General features: G+C 48.3%; 1 protein-coding gene across 6 annotated transcripts in view; it reads right to left on the bottom strand.

The window, feature by feature from the left end:
* Positions 1-26,456, bottom strand: part of PDE2A (phosphodiesterase 2A) — a 353,586-nt gene that overhangs the window by 47,992 nt on the left and 279,138 nt on the right. For all 6 annotated transcript variants that reach the window (XM_083609655.1, XM_083609657.1, XM_083609658.1 and 3 more), the window contains 2 exons: positions 8,464-8,573; positions 5,052-5,107 (listed from right to left, as the gene is read on the bottom strand). In XM_083609655.1, the coding sequence (XP_083465781.1) occupies positions 5,052-5,107; positions 8,464-8,573 (166 nt within the window). The remainder of the gene's footprint in view (positions 1-5,051; positions 5,108-8,463; positions 8,574-26,456) is intronic.

Below are 26,456 nucleotides of genomic sequence, written 5' to 3'. Positions count from 1 at the left end.
GTTAGAATCCCAAGAAGGAATGATTCCAGTTTTTTTGTAAAGCTGGAATCTCCCTTATTGACACTTTAATGCATTGGTTTCGGTTTTGCCCTTCCACGTGACAGCACTTCCCATCTTTGAAGATGGCTATCCCATCTATCTCGAAGCTACTAGCATGAGTTTGTTACCAAACTGCGGGAAGCAGTGGAAGACAGGAGGGCCTGGCGTGCTCTGGTCCAGGGGGTCACGAAGAGTCGGACACGACTAAACGACTAAACAACAACAAATCACATCTATTCTGTTTCTTCTCTTCTCCAGGCTAAACATACCCAGCTCCCTCAACCAGACAGTCCTTGCACGCTTTCTTTTTTCATTTTTATATAAAAGACATTGTTCGAGAACTGAGAGGTCTAGAATATTTTCCTGTTTCTATTCAGGATGTGAGACTCTCAGTTCTTTCGTATGCTGATGATACTGTTTTGATTTCTGCTGCCTTAACTGGGATGCAGAGACTTTTGAGGAAATTGAATGTCTTTTGCACAAAAGAGCAGTTAACAGTCAACCATTCTAAAAGTAAAGTGGTGATTTTGGGGGAGAAGAGAAAACCTCACAGATGGGAGTTTGGACAATAAACCACACAGAGTTAGCTTCCTCTGCCATAAACTGAATGTATGTATGTTTGTGTGTGTAGAGGGCCGGATTTAGGTTTGATGAGGCCCCCAGCTCCTGCAGGTAATGGGGCCCTTTCTATGTCCAGCTGTCCTTTATCAACAACAAATTGTTGCTGTTTTTGTGTTGAATATATGCTATATGGTAATTTATGGACCTAAAGGCAAAGGTAAAGGGACCCCTGACCATTAGGTCCAGTCTCGGACGACTCTGGGGTTGTGGCACTCATTTTGCTTTACTGGCCAAGGGAGCCGGCGTACAGCTTCCGGGTCATGTGGCCAGCATGACTAAGCCGCTTCTGGCGAACCAGAGCAGCGCACGGAAACACCGTTTACCTTCCCGTCGGAGTGGTACCTATTTATCTACTTGCACTTTCACGTGCTTTTCAACTGCTAGGTTGGCAGGAGCAGGGACCAAGCAACGGGAGCTCACCCCGTCGTGGGGATTCGAACCGCCGACCTTCTGATCGGCAAGCCCTAGGCTCAGTGGTTTAACCCACAGCGCCACCTGAGTCTCAGTTTATGGACTTAATAGGTATCTAAAGCCATTTGTACAGGTTGCCATGGAACCATGCAGAATGTACGCACCCTATATATAGAAATGAGCCAACCAGTGATATTTTAGGGAGCAGGCAGAGCCCATTGCTTACATCATAGGAGCCTACACAACACAAAACACGGTTGCTGTATGTAGGTTTTATTTTATTTGTTTTTTATCTTCTATTTTGGAAATGTACATCCAGGTTTTTTTTACCTTTAATTTTTTGGGGGCCCAAAGAGACTGGGACCCTAAGCTAGAGCTTGTTTAAAAAGGTAAAGGGACCCCTGACCATTAGGTCCAGTCTCGGACGACTCTGGGGTTGCGGCACTCATTTTGCTTTACTGGTCAAGGGAGCTGGCGTACAGCTTCCAGGTCATGTGGCCAGCATGACTAAGCCGCTTCTGGCGAACCAGAGCAGCGCACGGAAACACCGTTTACCTTCCCGTCGGAGTGGTACCTATTTATCTACTTGCACTTTCACGTGCTTTTCAACTGCTAGGTTGGCAGGAGCAGGGACCAAGCAACGGGAGCTCACCCCGTCGTGGGGATTCGAACCGCCGACCTTCTGATCGGCAAGCCCTAGGCTCTGTGGTTTAACCCACAGCGCCACCCGCGTCCCAGAGCTTGTTTAGCTTATTCGTAAAGCTGGCTCTCTCTCTCTCTCTCTCTCTCTCTGTGTGTGTGTGTGTGTGCAAATTAAACTGTAATGCCCTCTTGCCCCTGAATTACACTAAGAATGCTTCCACAGCGATCCTGGCAATGAATGCACAGCATTCTTCTCTTTCTCTACTTCGTTCCTTCCATCTGCAGTTCTCCCTAGAAAAGTGCCCCTGTCATAAATCTCCGGTTAATTAGCACTGAGTTCTCACCAGCCTCGCAGAGACCTTAGCCAACCCCACCAAGCCTGCCAGGAAGAAATGCAACACAAGCTCCCTGCTCTGTAATTCTGACAAGCAAGCTGCTAAAAGCAGGCCCAGTCCAACAACCTGAGAGTGCGAGATCCTGCAGAAAGGAGCCCAGTTCTCCCTCTCAATCAGCCCGGCCACATTCACACCATCTCTTTAAAACACAATGATGCCAGTTCAAACAGCCATGGCTCGCCCCCCCCATAAAGAATCCTGGGAGTTGTAGCTTTTTTAGGGTGCGGAGAGTTGCTAGGGGGTCCTCAATTCCTCTCCCAGAACTACATTTTCCAGAATTCCCCATGCAGAGGGGTGGATAGTTAAACCCAGGCATAGGCAAACTCAGCCCTCCAGATGTTTTGGGACTACAATTCCCATCATCCCTGACCAATGGTCCTGTTAGCTAGGGATGATGGAAGTTGTAGTCCCAAAACATCTTGGGGGCCGAGTTTGCCTATGACTGGTTAAACTACTCTGGATAAATAAAGTTTATACTGCCATCCTTTTGCTGTCCGAAAAAGCTACATACTTGATCTTTATTTATTTTAATTTATTTGATTTTATAAAATTTGATTGTTAAAAAAACCTCAAAACTGTTCACAGAAAAAGATAAAGCAATAAGATTGACGATAACAAAACAACAACAATTTAAAACTTTTCAAAAGTTTTTTTTTAAAAAAACAGATTAAAACTCACCATTTCTAAAACCGCTGGACTGGCTTGTCAAAACAGGGGTGTTTTTAGCAGGAGTGGAAAAGAGGACTCTGAAGGTACTTGCCTGATTTCAAGTGGCAGGGAGTTCCAAAGTATATAGTAAGCACTGCCACACAAAAAGAGCAAATTCTTACGAATGTGGAACAGGTGATACTTGGGGCGCTTGCAAGAGTGCCAGTTCTGCCAGTCAAAGCAGCTGAATGGGTGCATAGGGGGTGAGGTGATCTCACAGGTAAACCAGCCCCAAGCTTTTAACGGCTTTATATAGGAATAGCTGAGTTTCCAGCATTGCAGGGGGTTGGACTAGATGACCCTCTGGGTCTCTTCCAGCTCTACATTTCTATTATTCTAACACCCAGTTGCAAAGCGGCGGCCAGCGCCAATCTCTAAGCACAGATGTTCATCTGAAGGCAGCCCTGTACCGGGAAGTTTTTAATGTTTGTCGTTTTATTATGCTTTTGCATTTGTTGGAAGCCGCCCAGCTGGGGCAACCCAGCCAGAGGGGCAGGGTATTTTATTATTATTATTATTATTATTATTATTATTATTATTATTATTATTCTGACAAGGCCTCACTCCTGCCAGCAACTGTAAAGGCCAATGCGGCTTTGTGGAAACAAAGGGCGCCTGCCACGTGGTCCCATCTCCCTGTGCCAGCAGGGAAAGGTCAGCGCCTCTTAATCATCTTAATTCCTTTTTAATAAGCGCTGGTGCGAATTTCGCAGATGTGGCACCAGAGCACCAGGCGCTAATCCACTTAAGCCCTTATCTCCCCGGCTGCCGACTCCGTCGTCGCAACCTTGCTGGGCGCTGGCAAGAGAAGTCGGGCAGCTCCAGGGTTTGGTTAACCTCGCCACTCGCCTCGCCGCCTCCGTGAAGGGAAAGTTCTGCAGAAATCGCATCCCGGTTTGACCCTCCGGCTCTTGGGGCTTGAACGAGGCGGCTTAATTGGAGTGCCGATAATGGCCATGTCAGAGAGGCTGCCACGAATGACCTCTTCAGCCTCTCTTGCCACACACCGCTGAGCCGCCAGTCTGGGTTTCTGGGTAAAGCCCTCTCAAGGCAGCCCAGATAAGCAATTAAAACCGCAAACTACGGCTAAAATAATCTCGTTACAGGTAGAACAAGCTGAAAGCAGCAGTCTGAAAAAACGTTACAGAGCCCAGCCCAGGAATTAAATGCAAAACAGCCCATTTAAATCAGGCTTCCCGGTGCCAGCTTGGTGCTGTGGATGCCAAGATGGCAAGAGGAGCAGGGCCTTTTCGGCATCTAATATCTGCTGCTCAGAGAGCTACACTGGGCACCAATCTGTTGCCAAGCCAAGTTCAAGGTGTTGCTATTGGTATCTAAAGCCTTTTGGGACCAGTTTACACACGAGACCACCGTACCCCATATACGTATTGCCCACTCGACTGCTTCAGTTGGTGGAATTGGCATGGCCACAGCTGCTATATAATACCTGCTGTGCATTTGTAAGAACTCAATTGCTTAGTGTGGCAGCACCTGCCCTGTGGAACTCCCTGCCTCTTGATTTCAGGCAGGAGCCTTCCCTGTATTTTTTTCAGTGCCTGCTAAAAATGTTCTTGGTCAGACAAGCCGACTCAGTTGTTGAGAATGTGTGCTTTCTTCGCTTCTTAGGTAAAGGTAAAGGGACCCCTGACCATTAGGTCCAGCCGTGGCCGACTCTGGGGTTGCGGCGCTCATCTTGCTTCACTGGCCGAGGGAGCCGGCGTACAGCCAGCATGTGGCCAGCATGACTAAGCCGCTTCTGGTGAACCAGAGCAGTGCACGAAAACGCCGTTTACCTTCCCACCGGAGCGGTACCTATTTATCTACTTGCACTTTGATATGCTTTCGAACTGCTAGGTTGGCAGGAGCAGGGACCGAGCAATGGGAGCTCACCCCTTCACGGGGATTCGAACCGCCGACCTTCTGATCGGCAAGTCCTAGGCTCAGTGGTTTAAGCCACAGCGCCACCCGCGTACCTAGTCTTAGGGACCCCCTTCTTAGTCGACTGCTATTTTAACGTTTTGAAGGTTTAAAATTATGGGTTCTCGTTTTTCGTTGTGATAATTTAACTGCTTTAGCCTGTTCGTAAACCGCTTTGAGGTTGTGGGTTTTTTAAAACAACAACAACCGAGAGGTGTATAAATTTTGTGAAATAAATAATGCCTCCATCCACAAAGACCTGAGTAGAACACCTCTTTCCCCGCAGACCCTCTTAGGCGCGAATACCTGTGGACTTACCAGGATGACACAGACCACGGTCCCTGCATCCTTGTCCGCCAAGGGGATGATCAGCACTGCAAGACAAAGAGGAAGGGACCCCATCAGGGCGAGAATTTAGCAAAGGGGGAGGCAGGAAGGAGACTGAAATATACTCAGAGTCGCAAAGTGATTTCATGCTCTTTATTCAGCTCATAGTGGTGAGGAGGAATGAATGAATGTCCCCTCAAAGTATCTGCTTTATATACATTATTTACACAATGGGCTGCACATGATTGGCTCATTCTGGAATTCTACTGTAAGCCAATCAGGTTGTGGATTCACTTATATCTGGAGCATGATTGGGTGGTTCCTGCCAACCAATCATACTGCTGCATTGTTCTAGGACCAATCAGACTGCTGCATTCTGAATCCTATTGTTCTAGGACCAATCAGACTGCTGCAGTTTGGATCCTATTCAACTCAGTACATAACAGAGACGGAAACAGGAAGACGGGGGTCTGGAGAATGGGAGGGGAGAACCCTTTGCACCCCACGAGATGGAGGAGAAAAGCAGCGGGGACAGGGCAATGCTACCCAGATTTGAGAAATGGGCAAACCTTCAACTGTCACCTGGGTAGGGCAGCCATTTTGCCAGGTTGCACCTCTTTGCCTCTGAACCGAGCCAGCTCTTCATTATAGGAACAACTGCTTAGAAACTGGTGCCTGGTTTGAGGTTTTGTTCTTCCTCTTCCCTCTCCAACCCTTTCCCCTTGCGTGTCGTGTTTTTGTTCAGATTACAAGCCCGTGCTTGTTCTGATCGTATGTAAGCTTCTCTGATATTTTGGGCTGAAGATTAGGATATTAATCCTCCAAATAAAATAAAAAATAAAAATCAGTTCCTTGTTTTCCCAGTGTTCCGTATTAAGTGAGATAGCTCAGTTGGTAGAGACCCTTAATCTCACGGTCGTGGGTTCAAGCCCCACCACCAGCTGAAAATTCCTGCATTGCAGGGGGTTGGACTAGATGACCCCTGGGGTCCCTTCCAACTCTGATTCTATGATTTCCACATCGTTTTTAAAAAATAAAATTCTTATGAAGGTTTGCAAGCATTTCCGTACAAACTTCTCCAAACGGACACATAGCTACCCAAAGAGGCTGGGGCAAGCCAGTCAGAGGGGCGGGATACAAAAAAAAATAAAATGTATGTAATTTTGCCCTATTTTGTTTTGCATTTAAAGCCTCCCTTTTCCTCCCAGGAGCTCAAGGTGGCGTGTGCAGCTTCCTCTTCCTGCATGGTTTATCCTCACGACAACCCTGTGAGGTAGGGTATGCTGAGAGGAGCAGAGACTGGCTCAAGGTCACACTCAGTGACCTTCATTCACGGATGGGTGGGGATTTGAACCTTGGTCTCCCAGGTCCTAGTCCAGCACTCTAACCACTGAACCACACTGCCTCTCCAGGTTCCCCACCCATGCACTATTTGGGCAGAATGGGGGGGGGATATTTTTATTGTTACTATTTAATAAATTTTTACACCACCCTATACCCATAGATCTCAACAACCTAAACTAGGGTTAGCAGACGTCTCTGGTTCCCGGGGACAGCCCCCAGATTCACCAATCTGTCCCCGGACAAAATCTTGTTGGGAAACTGTGTACGTGCAGCTACTCACACAGAGTCAATTAAGGTTTGGCAGACAGCTAGAAGGCAATCTGAAGGAGTAAGTCTGCCTGGTGATAACAGAGACATGGAGACTGCTCCCTGATTGGTCAAGCTCTCTCAAAGGAGTGATAATTAATGGCCTACTAACTGGAATCTGTTAGTTCGGAGTTTGTGAGTTCAGAGTTCTGTGTGTCAGTGTAGGAGCTGTGAGTCGTGTCAGAGAGAGCTAGCAAAAGATCCGTGTTCTGTTCCTGTAAATAGTCCACTCTATATAATAAACACCTAACTACAAGTTCCTGGTTCCTGCTTCGTCTATCCTGTCTGCAGCCAAGTTGCCAATTGCTTCCGTGGATTCTGCGTTAACTCTGCTAGGTCTGGCTAAGGTCCTGCAACTAGTCAGAAAGTTGCAAAACACCAAATAGGTTTTACCAAGAAATCTCTCCCTGGATTTTAATTAATGTCCCCGGATTTATGCCTGGGGACTTCCGGCGAGGCAACATGGCGGGCGCCATGGCAGCGAGCAGCACTGGAGGTCCCGGCCACGTCCAAGTTCCAGCCAGCCAATCCGCTGGCTGGCTGGCGTGGGAGCTATTTAAACCGAGGCGCGAGCCAGAGAGCTTTCTTTTGGCTCGGATCCTCGATCAACGCTCACCCTGAACTCGCGCAGAGCAGCCCGAAGCAGAAGAGCTCCGCAGCGCTCCAATGGGCTCTGAGCCGCTCGGCTGCCTTGTGTGTGTGCTTTAATGCGGGTTTTCCCAAGACCAGTGAGCGCCTTTACTCAATCTCTCTCCACACCCCTCCACCTCTCTTTTTGGGGGGCATTTGTGTGTTTGTAGACGGGCTTCTCCACCTGCCTTATGTTGAGGTGCGCGCCTGACAACTTTCCCCCCCAAAAAAGGTCAAGAACTCTGGGCAACCCGAACAGCTGCTAGGCGGCAAAAGAGGGAGATCCCCGGCCGTGCCTGCGTTAAATAGGGCAGGCCACACCCCCAGAGCCAGCCGATTGGCTGGCCAGGGGATGACGCAGCTGGGGATTCCCCCATTCGTGTGGGGGCTGGGCTCCAGCCGCTGCGCGTGGTGGGGCTGTGAAGCGCGCAGAATGCGGCAGCTAGACTGGTGACTGGGAGTGGCCGCCGAGACCGTATAACACTGGTCTTGAAACACCTACACTGGCTCCCAGTATGTTTCCAAGCACAATTCAAAGTGTTGGTGCTGACCTTGAAAGCCCTAAATGGCCTTGGTCCAGTATATCTGAAGGAGCGTCTCCTTCCCCATCGTTCTGCCCGGACACTGAGGTCCAGCTCCGAGGGTCTTCTGGCGGTTCCCTCCCTGCGAGAAGCCAAGTTACAGAAACCAGGCAGAGGGCCTTCTCGGTGGTGGCACCCGCCCTGTGAAATGCCCTCCCACCAGATGTCAAAGAGAAAAATAACTACCAAACTTTTAGAAGACATCTGAAGGCAGCCCTGTTCAGGGAAGCTTTTAATATTTTATTAATTATTGTATTTTAGTGTTTTGCTGGAAGCTGCCCAGAGTGGCTGGGGAAACCCAGCCAGATGGGCGGGGTATAAATAATAAATTATTATTATTATTATTATTATTATTATTATTATTATTATTATTATTATTATTATTCCACCTCCTCTGCAGGGCGGAAGTGGCTTTCCTAAAATAATAAAGCATGAAATTCAAAAAAAGAAAAAGGAAAGAGAAAAGGAAAGTGTCCCCAGATTCCTAGTAACCATAATCTGAACCCGCTTCCGCTCCAGCTCTTTCCCAGAACGGTTCTTACCTTGCTTATCCGGGGCTAATGGGGCGGCCAGGCCAACCATGGGCTTGCCCTGCAACTCAGCCGGCGGCAGCCCTTTGCAGTCCACTCTCTTCTGCTGCAGGACGGCATCTCTGAAAGGACAATTGAAAAGGAAAGCAGAGCTGAAGGAGAGCTGGTACAAGAACGAGGCGAAAGTCCAGAGTGCCCCGCAAATGCAAAATGGTAGAGAAAATTAGCTCTGGAGAAATGCCGAAGGAATCCAGGCGCCTCCTTCGTGAGAGGTTCAGAGGGTGGCAACACGAGAACGGGGCCTTTTCTGCAGTGGCTCCCCGTTTGTGGGATGATCTCCCCAGGGAGACTCACCTGGCACCATCTTAAGGCTCCATCTTTAGGCGTCCTGGTTTCTGAATTGATCCTGGAACGTCCCGCTTTTCCTTAGGACGTCCCTATTTTTATCAGAGATGTGTTGGAGGGTATGGAGCTATAAGTAACTAGTCAACCTTTAGAAGACATCTGAAGGCAGCCCTGTCTAGGGAGGTTTTTTTTTTTTTAATGTTTAATGTTCTATGATGTTTTTATATCTGTTGGAAGCCGCCCAGAGTGGATGGGGCAACTCAGTCAGATGGGCGGGGTATAAATAATAAAATAATGATAATGATATAAAGATAATAATTTTATTTATACCCCTGCCCTCCCTGGCCAGAGCCGGCCTCAGGGTGGCTAACACCAGTAAAATTACAGTAAAAACATAATGGGGGGGGGAACCAATTTAAAATACAGGTTAAAATGCAATTTAAAATGCAGACTCATTTTAAAAGTAGCCCATAGATCAAAACCATAAGGGGAGGGAAACATATAATAATATATAATATAACATATATATATATATATATATATATATATATATATATATATATATATATATAAATAATAATAATAAAAATAATACTTTTTATTGGAGAAATGTTGCAGGGTGTGCATTCAGCAGTTTAGGAATCCTTTAGAGAAACAGAGCCCTAGTGCTCTCAAAAAAGCTCTCAAATATGCGATGAACACTGTTTGAGCATAAAGAAAGGGGACCTCTCCAAGCTGAGGGTGGGGTTCTCAGAGGCAACATTCAAAAGCTGGGACTGAGCCACCCTTGGGAGCAAGTCCTATTAGCACCTGCTTGTTGGCGCTTCGCAATAAAGGACCCTGGGTTAGAATCCGAGTGTGAAATGGTCATTCTCACCAAGCAAAGATTTTTCTCTGCTGAGTGTGAAGGGGAAGCGAGAAACAGCCTCCTGGCCTTTAAAACGTCCAGCTGAATATAGCCCCTCCGCCCTCAGAGGCTATGGGGCGGGGGCAGCCCCAGGGGAAGAGGGTCTTCTATGTGGTGGCCCCTAATCTGTGGGACTGCCTCCGCAAGGATCTGCACCTGGCACCTTCCTTGAGCAGTTTAAGGAGGATGCTGAAGACCCCCCTGTCCACTTTTGAACCTTGAGGCGTACGCTTTAAATTGTTTCTAACCCTCGAATTGCTGAGTTGAAAGGGCCCTCAAGGTCTTCTAGTCCAACCCCACGCAATGCGCGGATCACAGCCAAGCATATGTATACACCGAGCAGCTCATGTTTAGCGTCAGAGCAGGCTGCACAGGTGTAAGAACAGATCCCAGGTAGAGAAGGAAGGAAGCCGTACAGTTAATTCTGCTGAGCCACAGAGTATTTCATTTTAATTCATATCTGTTTATTTATTAGATTGATATACCATCCTTCATCAGAAGATCCCAGGGCGGTTCACAAGATAAAATAATAGATTATAATCTGAGTTTTGGAAGAGACATGGTCTCAGCCTTTGCAGATTTGATTGCTGCTCAGATCCAGAGACATGGATGCCAAACAACAACAACAACATATTACTTATACCCTGCCCACTCTGGACAGCTTTCAACATAATATTAAAAACACGACAGAACATCAGACATTTAAAACTTCCCTAAACAGGGCTGCCATCACATGTCTTCTAAAAGTCAGGTAGTTGTTTATTTCCTTGACATTTGATGGGAGGGTGTTCCACAGGGCGGGGGCCACCACTGAGAAGGCCTTCTGCCTGGTTCCCTGTAGCTTCACTTCTCGCAGGGAGGGAACTGCCAGAAGGCCCTCGGAGCTGGACCTCAGTGTCTGGGCTGAACGATGGAGGTGGAGACGCTCCTTCAGGTCTACTGGACTGAGGCCATTTAGGGTTTTAAAGGTCAGCAGCTTGGAAACGTACTGGGAGCCAATGTAGGTCTTTCAGGACCAGAGTTATATGGTCTCTGTAGCCGCTCCCAGTCTCCAGTCTAGCTGCCGCATTCTGGATTAGTTGTAGTTTCCGAGTCACCTTCAAAGGTAGCCCCACATAGAGCACATTGCAGTAGTCCAAGCGAGAGATTACTAGAGCATGCACCACTCTGGCCAGACAGTCCGCGGGCAGGTGGGGTCTCAGCCTGTGTACCAGGTGGAGTGGGACAGCTGCCCTGGAGACAGAATTGACTTGCGCCTCCATGGACAGCGGTGAGTCCAAAATGACTCCCAGGCTGTGCACCTGGTCCTTTAAAGCCCTGGTTTAGGGCTTTAAAGGTCAGTACCAACACTTTGAATACATATATATATTAATATATATTTGCTGCTGGCACAAACTGGCCATTGCTTTCCTGCTTCCCACCTGATTTCCCTTCAGCTAGCAGAACAGCTTGTGATATGTGTGTGTCCCTCCCTCTTGCCACCTTGTCAGGATTACTGCCAAAGCCCCCCTGGCATTTCGGAGGATTTGACGGTAATCTGCTACAGCTGCCCACGAGATCCAGCTCTCCCTTTGGGGAGGCGAGACTTCCTGGTGAATCAGAAGCTCCCTAAAAGAAGAACAGCAGAGCTGGAAAAGAGACTGAGGCTCCTAGATTCATAGGATGGAAGGGCTGGAAGGGACCCCCGAGGATCATTCGGACCCACGCAGGAACGGAAGCTAGGGGATTGTTTGTTGCTGAAGGAAAGGCAGGGATCCCCATGCTCTCCTTGTTGACTACGCCTGGGCTGTGTTCAGAAAGTGGTGGTGGGGAATGAGTGTTCAGACCCCTGGGCTCCCACTTGTGGGGTGCCTCAGGGTTCTGTCCTCTCCCCCATGCTTTTTAACATCTACATGCAGCCGCTGGGAGAGATCATCAGGGGGTTTGGGCTGGGTGTTCATCAGTATGCAGATGATACCCAGCTCTACCTCTCTTTCAAATCAGAACCAGTGAAGGCGGTGAAGGTCCTGTGTGAGTGTCTGGAGGCGGTTGGAGGATGGATGGCGGCTAACAGATTGAGGTTGAATCCTGGCAAGACAGAAGTACTATTTTGGGGGGACAGGAGGCGGGCAGGTGTGGAGGACTCCCTGGTTCTGAATGGGGTAACTGTGCCCCTGAAGGACCAGGTGTGCAGCCTGGGAGTCATTTTGGAATCACAGCTGTCCATGGAGGCGCAGGTTAATTCTATGTCCAGGGCAGCTGTTTATCAGCTCCATCTGGTACGCAGGCTGAGACCCTCCCTGCCTGCAGACTGTCTGGCCAGAGTGGTGCATGCTCTAGTTTTCTCCCGCTTGGACTACTGCAATGCACTCTATGTGGGGCTACCTTTGAAGGTGACCCGGAAACTACAACTAATCCAGAATGCGGCAGCTAGACTGGTGACTGGGAGCAGCCGCCGAGACCACATAACACCGGTCCTGAATAAATTATTATTATTATTATTATTATTATTATTATTATTATTATTACGCCAGGGTCTGTTACAAGCAGAGAGTGTGGCAGGTGGGCTACCCTAAGGGGAGCAGGCCCCTGCGGAAGACGCCGCCCCAGAGAGCTCTAGCAAGTAAGCCAAGCTGCATTCCATAGGAGATGGGTGAAGGATGGCTGAAGGTGAGCTGGAAGAGAGAGAGCAGAGCAAAGAGGATAAAATTTTATTTCGCTGTGATTCCTGAATTGCAGCGAGTTGGACTAGATGACCGTTGGGGTCCCTTCCAACTCTGCAGTTCTATGATTGTGGAAGGAAGGGGCTGAATTCCTGATCAAGAAGGGAGCGGGGGGGGGGGACCAGTGTGACAGATCTTATTAGGGCATAAAAGGCAGGGAAAGGGTGGTTATGAATATTTCTTGCTTGGCTCCACCATTCATTCATTTAATCCTATTCATTAATCGAGTCCCACAAATTATCTCAAAGCTGGTTCACAGCAAAGACATCAATGGTTAAAAACGATTCCATAGATGAAAGCAGTTCCATATGTTTTAAAAAATCAGTATATGCAAATGGTTAGAAACAATTTCATATATGAAAACAAATTTGAATCCAATATAGCTGCAGGCTGAGCTCCCACGGGTGGGGTAACCGATGTAAAAATACAATATTGCAATCAGTTAAACCAAACTGCAGTCAAGAGAATAGGGTGGATCCTAAATATCTATCTCTCTGGCGCCTTGGGGCACACTTTCGTGGCTGTCAATGGCACACCCTCCAGAGTCAGTAGAAAGTTAGTGCCTGTTCCCTGACCCATATGGCAGATTGGTCTCTTTTTCCCTCTGACTCCACTGTTTACAAACCTCCCCTCACCTCTTGTGTGGGAAAAGAGGTGCCGGAACGCACCATGAACACCTCCCTTGTTCTCTTGTAATTGCAATGCTGTCAACCTGAGAGGTGCCGGAACTGAGTTCTGGTACGTTCTGGCTGGAAAAAAGCCCTAAGTTGCACTCCACCTGCACGTTCAGCTGGCAGTCTTTTAGCTCCACACTTAATATAACCGTATATTTCCCATAATGATCCTGCAAAGGCCATCCCCAGGGGGAAGATCCTGATACATGTTTCTTCATAAGTATTCCTCTTTGACTTAAATCCCTGTTTCGCTGCAGGCCTTTGAATGAGCCATCTCCTCTTGCCTCTATTCCTTTAAATCATTTTCGGCTTCCAACGCTACTTCCTCTTTAATTAGTGGTTTCCTGTTACTTCTGGCTATGGGATTATTGAATCATCCCATTAAACAGTTCCCTGCTGCTTTTTCATTGCTCAGTTAATCCTTGCACATCCGGATCACTGCAAAGCCCACGACAGGCCAGAACAGGACGGACAGCCCCTATCCCCCCACAGCACTGACCAGGGCTGTACAGTCCAAGGGCTCCATCTGTTGGGCAACTGAACTTTTTTTTTACAGAGAAGGATGATGGGTGTCCCAGCCTATCTCTGTAACCATGTGGACTGGAAGGAGACTTTTATTTAAACCAAAAAGCAAAGATGAAAGCTTGGACTCTCAGGATTCTGGAGCCTCGGGAAGATTCTGCAAAATTCCGTGTCGTTGGACAAGTGTCAAACAAAATGAGCTGCATGCCTCCTTCACAATCCACGGGGCTTTGTTGTTGCTTAGTCATTTAGTCATGTCTGACTCTTCGTGACCCCCTGGACCAGAGCATGCCAGGCACTCCTGTCTTCCACTGCCTCCCCCAGTTTGGTCAAACTCATGCTGGTAGCTTTGAAAACACTGTCCCACCATCTCGTCCTCTGTTGTCCCCTTCTCCTTGCGCCCAAGGTCTTTTCCAGGTAGTCTTCTCTTCTCATGAGGTGTCCAAAGTCTTGGAGCCTCAGCTTCAGGATCTGTCCTTCCAGTGAGCACTCAGAGCTGATTTCCTTCAGAATGGAGAGGTTTGATCTTCTTGCAGTCCATGGGACTCTCCAGAGTCCCCTTCCAGCACCTGTTTTTAGTTTATTGCTGGTTTTATTTATCTCAATAGTTGCTTTTACTGATAATTTTATTCTCCTAATAAACCGCTCCGGTGTGTTTTATTTACTATCGAGCAGTGTATAAATTCTGTGAAACAATAGATCATGAAACAATAAAATAATGTACGCTGCTGCTGTGCTCCTCTCCAGAGGTAGCTGCATTTCAATCACACCTGTTCAGAGTCTTGTTTGTGCAGAGGCTTCTCAGTTCCCCAGAGAGAGCTGGTGTTTCCTGGGAGCAGGAAATGGTCTTTCAGAGCGAAGCTCCGTGGCTGCTGGCATCTGCTGTGCCTCTTGGAAGCAGAAAGGGAATGCAGAATGAACAACCCACCGAGGGGTTACCGATAGCAGCTGGCCATAGAAACAGACATCTCTTCTGCTGGAGCTTATCTGCAGGAGGCATGGCATGTCCCTCAAAAACCCACCACGAGCCCTGCATTTGATCTCCTGCTACATTTTGATTTATGGCTGGCGAAATTCCTCCTCCTAAAGCATCTCTCAGTCGCTGCGCATCCTTATCTGCGGCATGTCGATGGAAACTGATTCAAGCTGTTCCTTCCCTCCTCAGTAGGCCTGGGGTGAGATAGGAGGAGAGCTTTCAGGGACAAAGAACATTGGAAGCAGCCTTGGACAGAGCCGGAACCTCAGTCCATGTAACTCAGTATTGTCCACACTGACTGCCAGCAGCTTTCCAGGGTGTCGGACAGGGAGTCCTTCCCAGCCATACCTGGGAGGTGACTCTGCGACCTTCTGCATGCAAGGCACGTGTTCTACCTAGCTGTTCTCCTCCAAATTATGAGCCATGTGGAGAACACAGGAAGCTGTGGCTGATCTTTGGTCCAGCTGGCTCAGCAATGTCCACACTGGCTGGCAGGGTTTCAGAAAGGGAGCCTTTTATAGCCCTACAGTGGTCGCCAAACTTGGTTCTCCAGCTGTTTTGGGACTACAACTCCCATCATCCCTGGCCACCGGTCCTGTTAGCCAGGGATGATGGGAGTTGTAGTCCAAAAACAAGTTTGGACACCACTGCCCTACTCGAACTGTGTTGCACCTGCTTCTGCTTCCTTGGAGATGATTCTTCCGAGGGTCCTCAGGCATCTCAGCTCAACAATCCCTGACAAATGGCCAACCTCCAACCTCTGCTTAAATACCTCCAAGTCAGGAGAGTCCACAACCTCCCGAGAGAGACTGTTCCACTGCTGAACAGCTGTTACTGTCAGAAAGTTCCTGCTGATGTTTTGTTGGAGTCTCCTTTCTTGTAACTTGAAGGCTTGGGTTCAAGTCCTACCCTCCAGAGCAGGAGAAAACAAACTTGAGAGCTTGAGATGGTAATAATTTTATTATTTATACCCTGCCCATCTGGCTGAGTTGCCCCAGCCGGTCTTTCCTGTGACAGCCCTTTAGATTTTTGAAGGTGGCTATAATCTCTCCTCTCACTCTCCTTTTTCCAGGCGAAACATTCTCAGCTACTTCAACTGTTACAGACAAAGACACACATTTGTGGTGCTGACTGTAGTTTTACAGACCCTCTAAGTGTCCCTATTTTCCAGGGACAGTCCTGGTTTTACAGAAGCTGTCCCAGTTTCTGAAATGACCCTAGAATGTACCTATTTGCATTGGAGGGTTTGGTGTTATGCTAACCCTGAGCCAAGGAGATAAGTAACTGTACAGCCCTGTATAGTTTTTATTATTATTATTATTATTATTATTATTATTATTATTATTATTATTTTAAAAAAAACATATTTTGGAAGCTGCTCAGAGTGGCTGGGGCAACACAGTAAGATGGGCGGGGTATGATGAGGATGATAGAATAGGACCACCCCATTTTCACCGGAGAAATGTTGGAGGTTATGGTTTTAGATGTATTTGTAAGCTGCTTTGCAGAGAAGTGCATTTGAGGAAGAGACGGGTTAAATGTATCAAATAAATAAACAGATAGATAAATATGGCCAGGCAGGGCCGGATTTCGGTTTGATGAGGGCCTCAGCTCCTGCAGGTAATGGGGCCCTTTATATGTCCAGCTGTCCTTTGTCAACAACAAATTGCCGCTGGTTTCTTTTGTGTTGAATATATGCTATATGGTAATTTATGGACCCAATAGGTATCTGTAATGGTTATAGGGGTTGCTCGTGCGTAAGTTGCCGCCACTTCTGGCTAGGTTGCCTGGTTAAACCTTTTCTGTCTGGACAGCCCTTCACTTTGTGGCTGTTTCAGTCGCTAGCAGAATCCGTCAGTGGGCGTTTCTTGAACCTCTTCCAGCACAAAAGTTCTTTGACGCCAAGTCTCCGCCTACTCTCCCTGCGCAGAAGTCTTCTGCGCAGGGTGGGTGTGGGTAGCGGAGGACCCGTGCTCTCCCCGCTGGTCTCCAGCGAGGAGTCCTGGAGCCCCCTCGCCGATTCCCCCATCTGCCCCCCTTTATCCCTGGTGTTACGCTGATTTCCTTCCCCAGCCGATGAGCTGCCTCTCTCCCTGCTGGGCCCTTCTCCAGCATCGCTTGGGAGCCTTGCCTCCACCTCTGGCTCCGATGTCAGTTCCCTGACAGTATCTAAAGCCATTTGCACATAACAAAATATGTATTTTATCAAAGTAATTGTTGAACTGAAATACAATTAAGAAGAAGTATATTAATAGTGAAATACAATTAAGAAGAAGTATATTAACAGTGAAATAATTATTAAGCTCCAACTTAAAATGAATTTTTATTCATAACAAACTTAATAATGCAAACACATTGGCATTTGGCAACAACAAAAGTTCCTTTAGAAACACAGTTTACCAAGACTCATAGCCTCGTCTCTAGAAACTTGCTATAACATGAAATAATAATAGGTGTAAATATATGATGCAAACTACTAATAATGATAAATAGCAGAATGTAGGCACCCTATATATAGAAATGAGCAAACCAGTGATATTTTAGGGAGCAGGCTAGCAGGTGGGACCCGTTACTTACATCGTAGGAGCCTACACAATACAAAACACGGTTGCTGTATGTACGTTTTATTTGTTTTTTTATCTTATATTTTGGAAATGTACACCCAGTTTTCTTTTCTTTAAATTTTTTGGGGCCCCCAAGAGAATGGAGCCCTAAGCTATAGCTTGCTTAGCTTATATGTAAATCCGGCACTGTGGCCAGGAGAGCAAGAGCTGATGGCCTTCCTTGGCCATCTGGACAGGAAAAGGATTTTTGCCAAGTGAATGCTGGGAGGGAGGGGACCAGCCAGGTGACTTCGTAGGAACGTGGCTCCCGGCTCTCAGCCCATCCCTGTGACTGATGGCCCCTCGAGGGCACAGCGCACCTTGAGATAGGCTCTGCTTAATGGGCTTCCTTTTCTGGCTGTGTGAGAATAATGATGTTCCGATGGATGTCTCAGGCGCTGACATCAGTCACTGCCAGTGGCTATGGGTCCCTGCTTAATGGCCTGGAGAGTCATGAACTCATCTCTCCTCCAGGGCTGCTGAAGCTCTCCATCACAGACAAATGGCTCTCGGTGTCAGCCTCTCTGTTTATGCTGAGATGATCTTATTGCCTCGTTGTTTTTTTTAAAAAGCGACAGCAACCCCTCTTCTCTCCGCACCAACCTTCACGCAGAGCAAGGTTGGGAGGCTTTTGGAAAAGCTTCAATAGCTATGTCGTACCTCTGCTGTCAGGGACGCGGGTGGCGCTGTGGGTTAAACCACAGAGCCTAGGGCTTGCTGATCAGAAGGTCAGCAGTTTGAATCCCCGTGACGGGGTGAGCTCCCGTTGCTCAGTCCCTGCTCCTGCCAACCTAGCAGTTCGAAAGCATGTCAAAGTGCAAGTAGATAAATAGGTACCGCTCCGGCAGGAAGGTAAACGGCATTTCCGTGTGCTGCTCTGGTTCGCCAGAAGCAGCTTAGTCATGCTGGCCACATGACCCGGAAGCTGTCTGCGGACAAACACCGGCTCCCTCGGCCAATAAAGCGAGATGAGCGCCACAACCCCAGAGTCGTCCGCAACTGGACTTAACTGTCAGAGGTACCGTTACCTTTTTACCTCTGCTGTCAAATGTTGGGTGCCGGTTGCTGCGGTACATAAGAACATAAGAAAACCCTGCTGGATCAGGCCAATAGCCCTCCCTAGTCCAGCATCCTGTTCTCACAGGGGTCGGCCAGATGCCTCTGGGAAACCCAAAAGCAGGATTCGAACCTTGTGGTTTCCAGCAACTGGTTTTCAGAAGCATTGCTGCCTCCAATGGTGGAGACAGAGCCACCCTGGCTATTAGCCATCGATAGCCCTCTCCATGAATTTATCTAATCCTCTTTCAAAACCATCCACATTGCTGGCCATCCCTGTCTCCTGTGGAAGTGAGTCCCACAGGTTAACTACAACAAGGCCGGCCTAGACAGGACCAGCTTCCTGGCTGCAAGTTTTCAGATTATTTCACTGCAAACAGGGTTTCATCTGGAGTATTCCGAAGACCTCACCTGCTGAAAGACTGAAACTCTCTGCAGCCCTTTTTGAATAACAAGAATGGGTGTATTTCTAAAAACCAAGATCATCTGGTGTGCTCTGGAGGATCAAGCAATTGAAATGCAAATAAAAGAAACCCGAAATGCATTTTTAAGGGAAAAGGAACCCCACGACATAGGAGTCCATTGTTTGAACATGCAGAGACCTGATGAATGAGATCTGGCTGTTTGTGTTTGGCAACTGGGGATTTTGCTTCTCCTTCATAGAAGAGTGAAACTAAGTATGTACAAAAGTACATAAAAAACCCAGGAACTGCAGCATAGATTTCCCCTTGGAGCAGAGAAGGAGCCCACCTTCTTCCTGTGCCTTGAATTCCAATGGCAGGCATACTAACTGAACACTGATTCAGTTTACTGCCCAGCCCTCTTCACCCGCTACCTCCTTTAAAAAAGAATAAGAATTTTAAAAGCACAGAATGTACACCTCATTCAGTTTTGTTTCTCCTTGGGGAAGGGGGAGGGAATTGGTTTTGCAAAAGTTTGAAAAACAGCTCCAGGGGAAGTGGCTGTGGCAACATAGGGAGGGAACAAATCAGCACTGTGCACGGCCAGATTCAGCTGTGAGCCGGCCAATCAGGGCTGTGGCCAGCCAGCTTCAGCTGCCAACAGGAGGAATAGGTTACCTCTTCCCTTCCTTCAGCAGTCATGAAATTAAAAGACACCTGCTTCTTGGGAGAAAAGCGATGACAAGCCTAGACAGCATCTGAAAAAGCAGAGACATCACCTTGCCAACAAAGGTCCATATAGTTAAAGCTATGGTTTTCACAGTAGTGATGTATGGAAGTGAGAGCTGGACCACAAAGAAGGCTGATCGCCAAAGAATTGATGCTTTTGAATTATGGTGCTGGAGGAGACTCTTGAGAGTCCCATAGACTGCAGAAGATCAAACACATCCATTCTTCAGGAAATCAGCCCTGAGTGCTCACTGGAAGGACAGATCCTGAAGCTGAGGCTCCAAGACTTTGGACACCTCATGAGAAGAGAAGACTCCCTGGAAAAGACCCTGATGTTGGGAAAGATGGAGGGCACAAGGAGAAGGGGGCGACAGAGGAAGAGATGGTTGGATAGTGTTCTCGAAGCTACCAGCATGAGTTTGACCAAACTGCGGGAGGCAGTGGAAGACAGGAGTGCCTGGCGTGCTCTGGTCCAGGGGGTCACGAAGAGTCGGACACGACTAAACAACAACAAGCCCTTCCTTCCTTTCAAATCATTTCACAGAAGGTTGAACATCTGAACAAAACTAACACAATGGGTGCACCACTCAAATTATATATGTCTGGATGCACCCATGGATTTTGAGATCTGGCGCCTATTCTGGTGCCCAGGCTTTCAAGTTTGCTGATGGCACCAACTTGTTCAGGATGGTTAAAGCAAAGAGGGATTGCAGAACCTCTCCAAACTGAGTGGATAGGTAGTAAAATGGCAAATGCAAATCAATGTCAGCTGGTGCAAATTTATGCATATTAGGGCAAAAAACAACAACCCCAAAACCTTAGTTTCACCTCTGCACTCCTGGAGTCTGAACTGGCAGCGACAGATTAGGACTGAGACCTTGGGGTCAATGAAAAGATTGGCACAGCATGGACCAGCTGTGAAAATGGCAAATTACATGCTAGGGGCCATTAGGAAAGGAACTGAAAATAAAACTGCCAATATCGTAATGCTGCTACAGTGAATAAAATTAAGCACAGTGTGGGGAAAAGAAGATGGAGAGAAGCTTTTCTCTTCCACATAATATTAGAACTCTGGGACAGACATCCAATGAACCTGAATGTTGGAAATTTCAGGGCATACTCCACCCCCCCCAACTTCACATAGCACAGAGTTCACCTATGGAACTCACTCCCACAGGAAGTAGTAATGGCACCTACTAGGGTGGCTTTAACAGAGGATTAAGCATACTAATGGAGGAGGCTGGAAACTGCAAGGAAGGAAGGCTGTTGTGCCCGAATCCTGCTTGGGTGCTTCCCACGATGGGCATCTGGTTAGTCACTGTGAGATCAGGATACTGGCCTGATCCAGTGGGCTCTTCTTATGTTCTTGTGTCAGTGACCGGGAGGGACATCGGTCCAGGATAGGATAGGATAGGGTGGTGGTGGAACCTGAAGCCATCCAGAATTGCTGTTGCACTCAGGTCCTGAGAGTGGGCTTGCCAGAAGAGACCTGCTTGCCCACTGTGGGAACAGGATGCTGGGTCTTTAGGGCTCATCTGGAGTTGCTTTTGTGCTGCATTTCCAGGCATACCCCCATGCTTTAAAGATCCCTGTCCAAGCACACACGCCCCCACTTCACTTTCCCCACAGAAATCTCCTATATGCCACTGAATAATTTATTTATACTTCACCCATCTGGCTGGGTTTCCTGAGCCACTCTGGGCGGCTTCCAACAGAATATTAAAATACAATAACCTATGAAACATTAAAAGCTTCCCTAAACAGGGCTGCCTTCAGATGTCTTCTAAAGTCTGGTAGTTGTTGTTCTCTTTGACATCTGGTGGGAGGGCGTTCCACAGGGCAGGTGCCACCACTGAGAAGGCCCTCTGCCTGGTTCCCTGTAACTTGGCTTTTTGCAGTGAGGGAACTGTCAGAAGGATCTCGGCACTGGGGGTGGAGACACTCCTTCAGGTACACTGGACCGAGGCCGTTTAGGGCTTTAAAGGTCAGCACCAACACTGAATTGGAGCACTCAACAATCCATGGGAAACCAGAATCGCTGTTTGCGCCAATTCAACACTGAAGAGCAGGTTTTCCTGGGGAAAGCAACAGCAGGGGTGTGTGTGCTCAGACATGGACCAGGAAAGTGCACACTCATGCCTAAAAAACACAAAGGGAAGGAACGCCCTGGTGCATCTGCCTCAGCACAACCGGATGCCTTCATCTGCCCTGGCTGCAACAAAACATGTCTCTCCTGTATTGGCCTCTGCAGCCATAGCAGGCGCTGTAACTCTCTGATGGTTTGACTTCACCCCCAAAAGGAACACGCCTCCATTGGGATAATGCCCTCAGTGCAATCCCCCGGGCACCTCCTTGCGTTCTCAGGGGCCGGGTTGTGGTGCCTTGGCTGGACAGCTGCTGCACTGCTTCAGCACCCTGGCGATGCTGGACAGCTCCTTGGCCTTGCCGATCAGAAACCAAGCCCCACCACAGAGGAGGAGGCGGCGGCGGCGGCAGAAAGTTAGAGACAACTGCAAGTCCATTCTGAGTCTCCCTCCCTTGATGCTGGAAGTATGCTGATCCTGTGGGATATCCGTGAGGTGAGGTCCGTGTCCAGTCCGAGGTTGAGGGTGCAGTAGGGAGGCAGTCCGTCAGAGCTGAAGCTGGGTCCAAAGCAGGGAGTCGGGTGAGGTCAGGAGTTCTGGCAGAAGAGCAGGACAGGGTGCAGGCAGGAACTGGCTACCAACAATGTTGCACCCGCAACCTGGGACTGGGGCTGGCTGACTTTTATCTGCCCTGAGGCATAGGGCGGCCCCGAACCTCTGGTGACTCGCCTCTCCTGGCCTGGAGGCGAGCACTCCTCCTGCGGGAACTTAGTTCACTCCGCCTCTCTGCCCTGAGCCTCTACAGCCCAGGAGAAGCTGGAGGGTTACTGGACCCAGAGGCAACCTCAGCTTCCCCTGACGGGGCTGAGAGTGGAGCACCTGCAGGGAAAGGGTCCTCCATCACCTCAGGAGCCAGAGCAGACTCAGCTGATGCCTGCACCTGAGGATCCAGCACAGGTGAGGACCCTTCAGGCTCATGCCCCAGCCCCGGCTCAGCTGGTTCTGGAGGCGGGGAATCCTGTGCAGGCTGGGATTCCTCAGGTTCAGCCTCCGAGTCTGAATGCCAGACCATCACAGGAAGCTCAGCTCGGCAGCCTGCAGGTCGCTCCCGAATTTCCACGATCCTAGGGCTGGTTTCTCATGCTGCCGATCAAAAGACATGTTCTGGCTGTCTCTTGCTGCTCTTGTGCTTGAATCCTGCTTGAATGCTTCCCAAAAGGGGCAGCTGGTTGGCCTGTGTGAGAACAGGAAGCTGGACTAGATGGGTCTGCTTTGGCCAGATCCAGCAGGCTGTTCTTAATGCACTTATTTGGAGAGCACCAGGTTGGCAAAGACTGATTTTTAGCATGTTATTAATCTCTCCCTCTCCCTCTCTTTCCCACAGGCCATTTACTCATCCCAGCCAATTAATCATCTGCCTGTCAAACAGCATCTGCCACAAATCCCAGCCACGCAGGCCATCCAAAGTGGCCATATTGGGCCCACAGACCGAGGCAGACCAACTGTCGTCATTCCGCAGCGCTGAGAGCCTCCTGTCGTCTTAGGCACAGGTCTTTGGGCACAGATGGTTGCAAACCAAGAAACAAGACTTTTAAAGAAGTTTACATTTCTGTCTCAGATCGAAGGATCGTTATTCCCTGCCCCCGCCATGAAAAACAACCGCTCAGAGTCGTGACTGATGTGGATCTGAGAAGGAAACCAAGTGACAACTCAGCGTATGGTTTCCATATGATGAAGTGGCTCACAATAGCCCCTTATCTTTTCCACCAACAGCCGGAGAGGAGGAAATCGATTCCTTGCTGCATTAACAGAAGAAGAGCCATCTGGATGATTGCAATGGCCCATCTAGTCCAGCATCCTGTTTCCACAAGGGCCAACCAGATGTCCGTTATCCTGCAAGCAGGATTCGAACACAAGACCCCTCTCCCCTCCTGTGGTTTCCAGCAAGTGAGATTCAAAGCATTGCTGCCTTCGAACATGGAGGCAGAGCAGAGCCCTTGTGGCTCATGGCCATCGATAGACCTCTTGCGCTCAGTGCTTGGCTGCTCCTTCTGGGGGAGAAGAAAGCCCTCTGCAGTGACCAAGTCAACCAGAAGTTGAAATTCAGGCTGGCCAGGCCAGCGCCATGATCGAGGGCACCAACTCTCCTTTTTTAGATTTTTATTTATTAACTTTTCACAAACAAAAGACAATTAATCAAACATTTCCCAGTAAACATTCACTTTGAAAAGTCGACTTCCTTCCCCCCCTTCCACATTTTCTCATGGTTAACTTTTGCTGCAGTGTATCAAAATGAATCTATAACTTCTTTTCTCAGCTTTATTGCAAAAGAACTTTAACTGCTGAACTTACTCCAAACCTGCTAGCATGCCAACATGTTTACAATATTTTTTTAAAAAAACAACCTACAAACATTTTCCAGTCCTCCTTGAAATCGATTTCATTTTGCTCTCTGATTTTGCAAGTTAAACTTGCTAATTCTGCATATTCCATCAGTTTCAACTGCCAATAAGGGGGGCCAACTCCTAGGGGCACAGGTTCCTTTGCCACCCCCACCCCCGAACAAGGCCAGATTTAGGTTTGATGAGGCCCTAAAGTATGGTAATGGGGCCCTTTATATGTCCAGCTGTCCTTTGTAAACAACAAATTGACGCTGTTTTTTGTGTTAAATAAATGCTACATGGTAACTGATGGACCGAAAGGTCGGCGGTTCGAATCCCCGTGACAGGGTGAGCTCTCGTTGTTCAGTCCCAGTGCCTGCCAGCCTAGCAGTTCGAAGCACGCAGTGCAAGTAGATAAATAGGTACCGCTCCGGTGGGAAGGTAAACGGCATTTCCGTGCGCTGCTCTGGTTCACGAGAAGCAGCTTAGTCATGCTGGCCACATGACCCAGAAAAAATGTCTGCGGACAAACACCAGCTCCCTCGGCCTATAGAGGGAGATGAGCGCCGCAACTCCAGAGTCGTCTGCGACTGGACTTAACAGTCAGGGGGGCCCTTTACCTTTAATAGGTATCTAAAGCCATTTCCACATGCAGAATGTAGGCACCCTATATATAGAAATGAGCAAACCAGCGAGCGTTAGGCAAGCTGATATCTCTCTAGAGAGGGGCAGGAGTTACGTGGGGCAGGGAGAGGATCCCATCTCAGGGCCCGGCAAATTCCTTGACAAGGAGCCGAGCTCAACAGATTCCCAGATCTCATTTGTGGGTTTTTTTGGCCGACAATGGATCTGCAGCGAGACAGTCTCAAGCAAACGCCCAAAGCATCCCACTGCTATGGAGGACCTGCAGTTCCTAAATGCTCCTTTGTCGAAAGATCTGAAACCTTTCAAGCAGCAATTGCAAACTCCGGGAGTCCCAGGGAGCTGGGTTAAATGTGCAAACCCGCCGTGCTAATGAAATATTCCCAAAGCACTGTGGCGGCTTGCAAATCACACCTTTTGCAAAGAACAGAGAAACAGCAACCTTAAAAAAAAGAAGATTGCAATTAAGAGATTAGAGAAAGCGGTTTGCTGCATTTTTCTTCCCTGACAGTTTGTTTTTTCACTGCTCCACCTCAGCAAAGTTGCAGAAGGGGGGCTGGCATTTAACTACAAATGGACACAGAGCAAACTCTCTTGAACCTGGGCTGTGTGGCCAGCTTCACTGGTTTTTCATTGGTTGATGATAGGAAAACTTTTTTTTAAAAAAATGATGTTATCAGTTTTTTGGGAGGTGGGCGGGGGTCAGTCTGGATGATGCCCTAAGACCCTTGTCATTCTTGGAGTCTTGTACCCGGGGAGGTTTAGAAGCTAAGAGAAGATACTAGACTGGTGACTGGGGCCGCCGAGACCATATAACACCGGTACTGAAAGACCTACATTGGCTCCCAGTACGTTTCCAAGAACAATTCAAAGTGTTGGTGCTGACCTTTAAAGCCTGAAACGGCCGCGGCCCAGCAGACTTGAAGGAGCGTCTGCATCCCCATCATTCAGTCCAGATACAGAGGTCCAGCTCCAAGGGCCTTCTGGCAGTTCCCTGCCTGCGAGAAGCGAAGTTACAGGGAACCAGGCAGAGGGCCTTCTCGGTGGTGGCGCCAGCCCTGTGGAACATCCTCCCATCAGATGTCAAGGAAATCGTCAACTATCTGATGTTTAGAAGACATCTGAAGGCAGCCCTCTTTAATGACTGTTTTAATGTACAGTGGTACCTCGGGTTAAGAACTTAATTCGTTCTGGAGTTCCGTTCTTAACCTGAAACTGTTCTTAACCTGAGGTACCGCTTTAGCTAATGGGGCCTCCTGCTGCCACTGTGCCACCACCATGTGATTTCTGTTCTCATCCTGAAGCAAAGTTCTTAACCCGAGGTACTGTACTTAACCCAAGGTACTATACTTAGGTTGCATACACGTGCAAATAAGGAGCCTGTATCCTAAAGGCACCACTGACCTTTATTTCAAGGAAGATGAACCCTGGATTCTCTCATTGCTCAAAGGTTAGGGTAGTGTAAAACACCACTATAGGGTTTTCCCGTTTTGCTAGAGTTCCAATTGACTACACTAAATGAGCACACAAATCTCATCTGTAGTCACCACCTAAAATGAATATCTAGTTAGAGAGATAGGACTGACTTCCGTTCTCACACTTCCCAAGCCTGGAAAGTAAACACAGACATGTGATGTAACAATCACACATCCAGCAACGGAGGAGTGAAATGCTAACAAGGGGAGTGCAAGGGTCATCTAGCCCTAAACCCCCTGCAACGCAGGAAGCATCCCTGACAGATGGCCGTCCAACCTTGGCTTAAAGCCTTCTAGGTTGATACTCATCACTTCCTCCAGTGGGAGTGAGTTCCACAGTTCAATTCTGTGCGGACGGACCTTTTCCTGCCCGTCTGCTTCTGCCAGGCAGGATGGCGCCCCCAGGATTTTTCCAGGAGATGAAAGCAAAGCCTACACTGCAGGAGCCCACAAAGTGTGTTTCGAAGGTGAGAAAATAAACCCAGGCCAACAACCTTGAGGGCACGGA

The sequence above is a fragment of the Podarcis filfolensis genome (assembly GCF_964270895.1).
Source record: "Podarcis filfolensis genome assembly, chromosome: 4".
Lineage (NCBI taxonomy): Eukaryota > Metazoa > Chordata > Lepidosauria > Squamata > Lacertidae > Podarcis > Podarcis filfolensis.
This window is presented reverse-complemented; position numbering and strand designations above follow the sequence as displayed.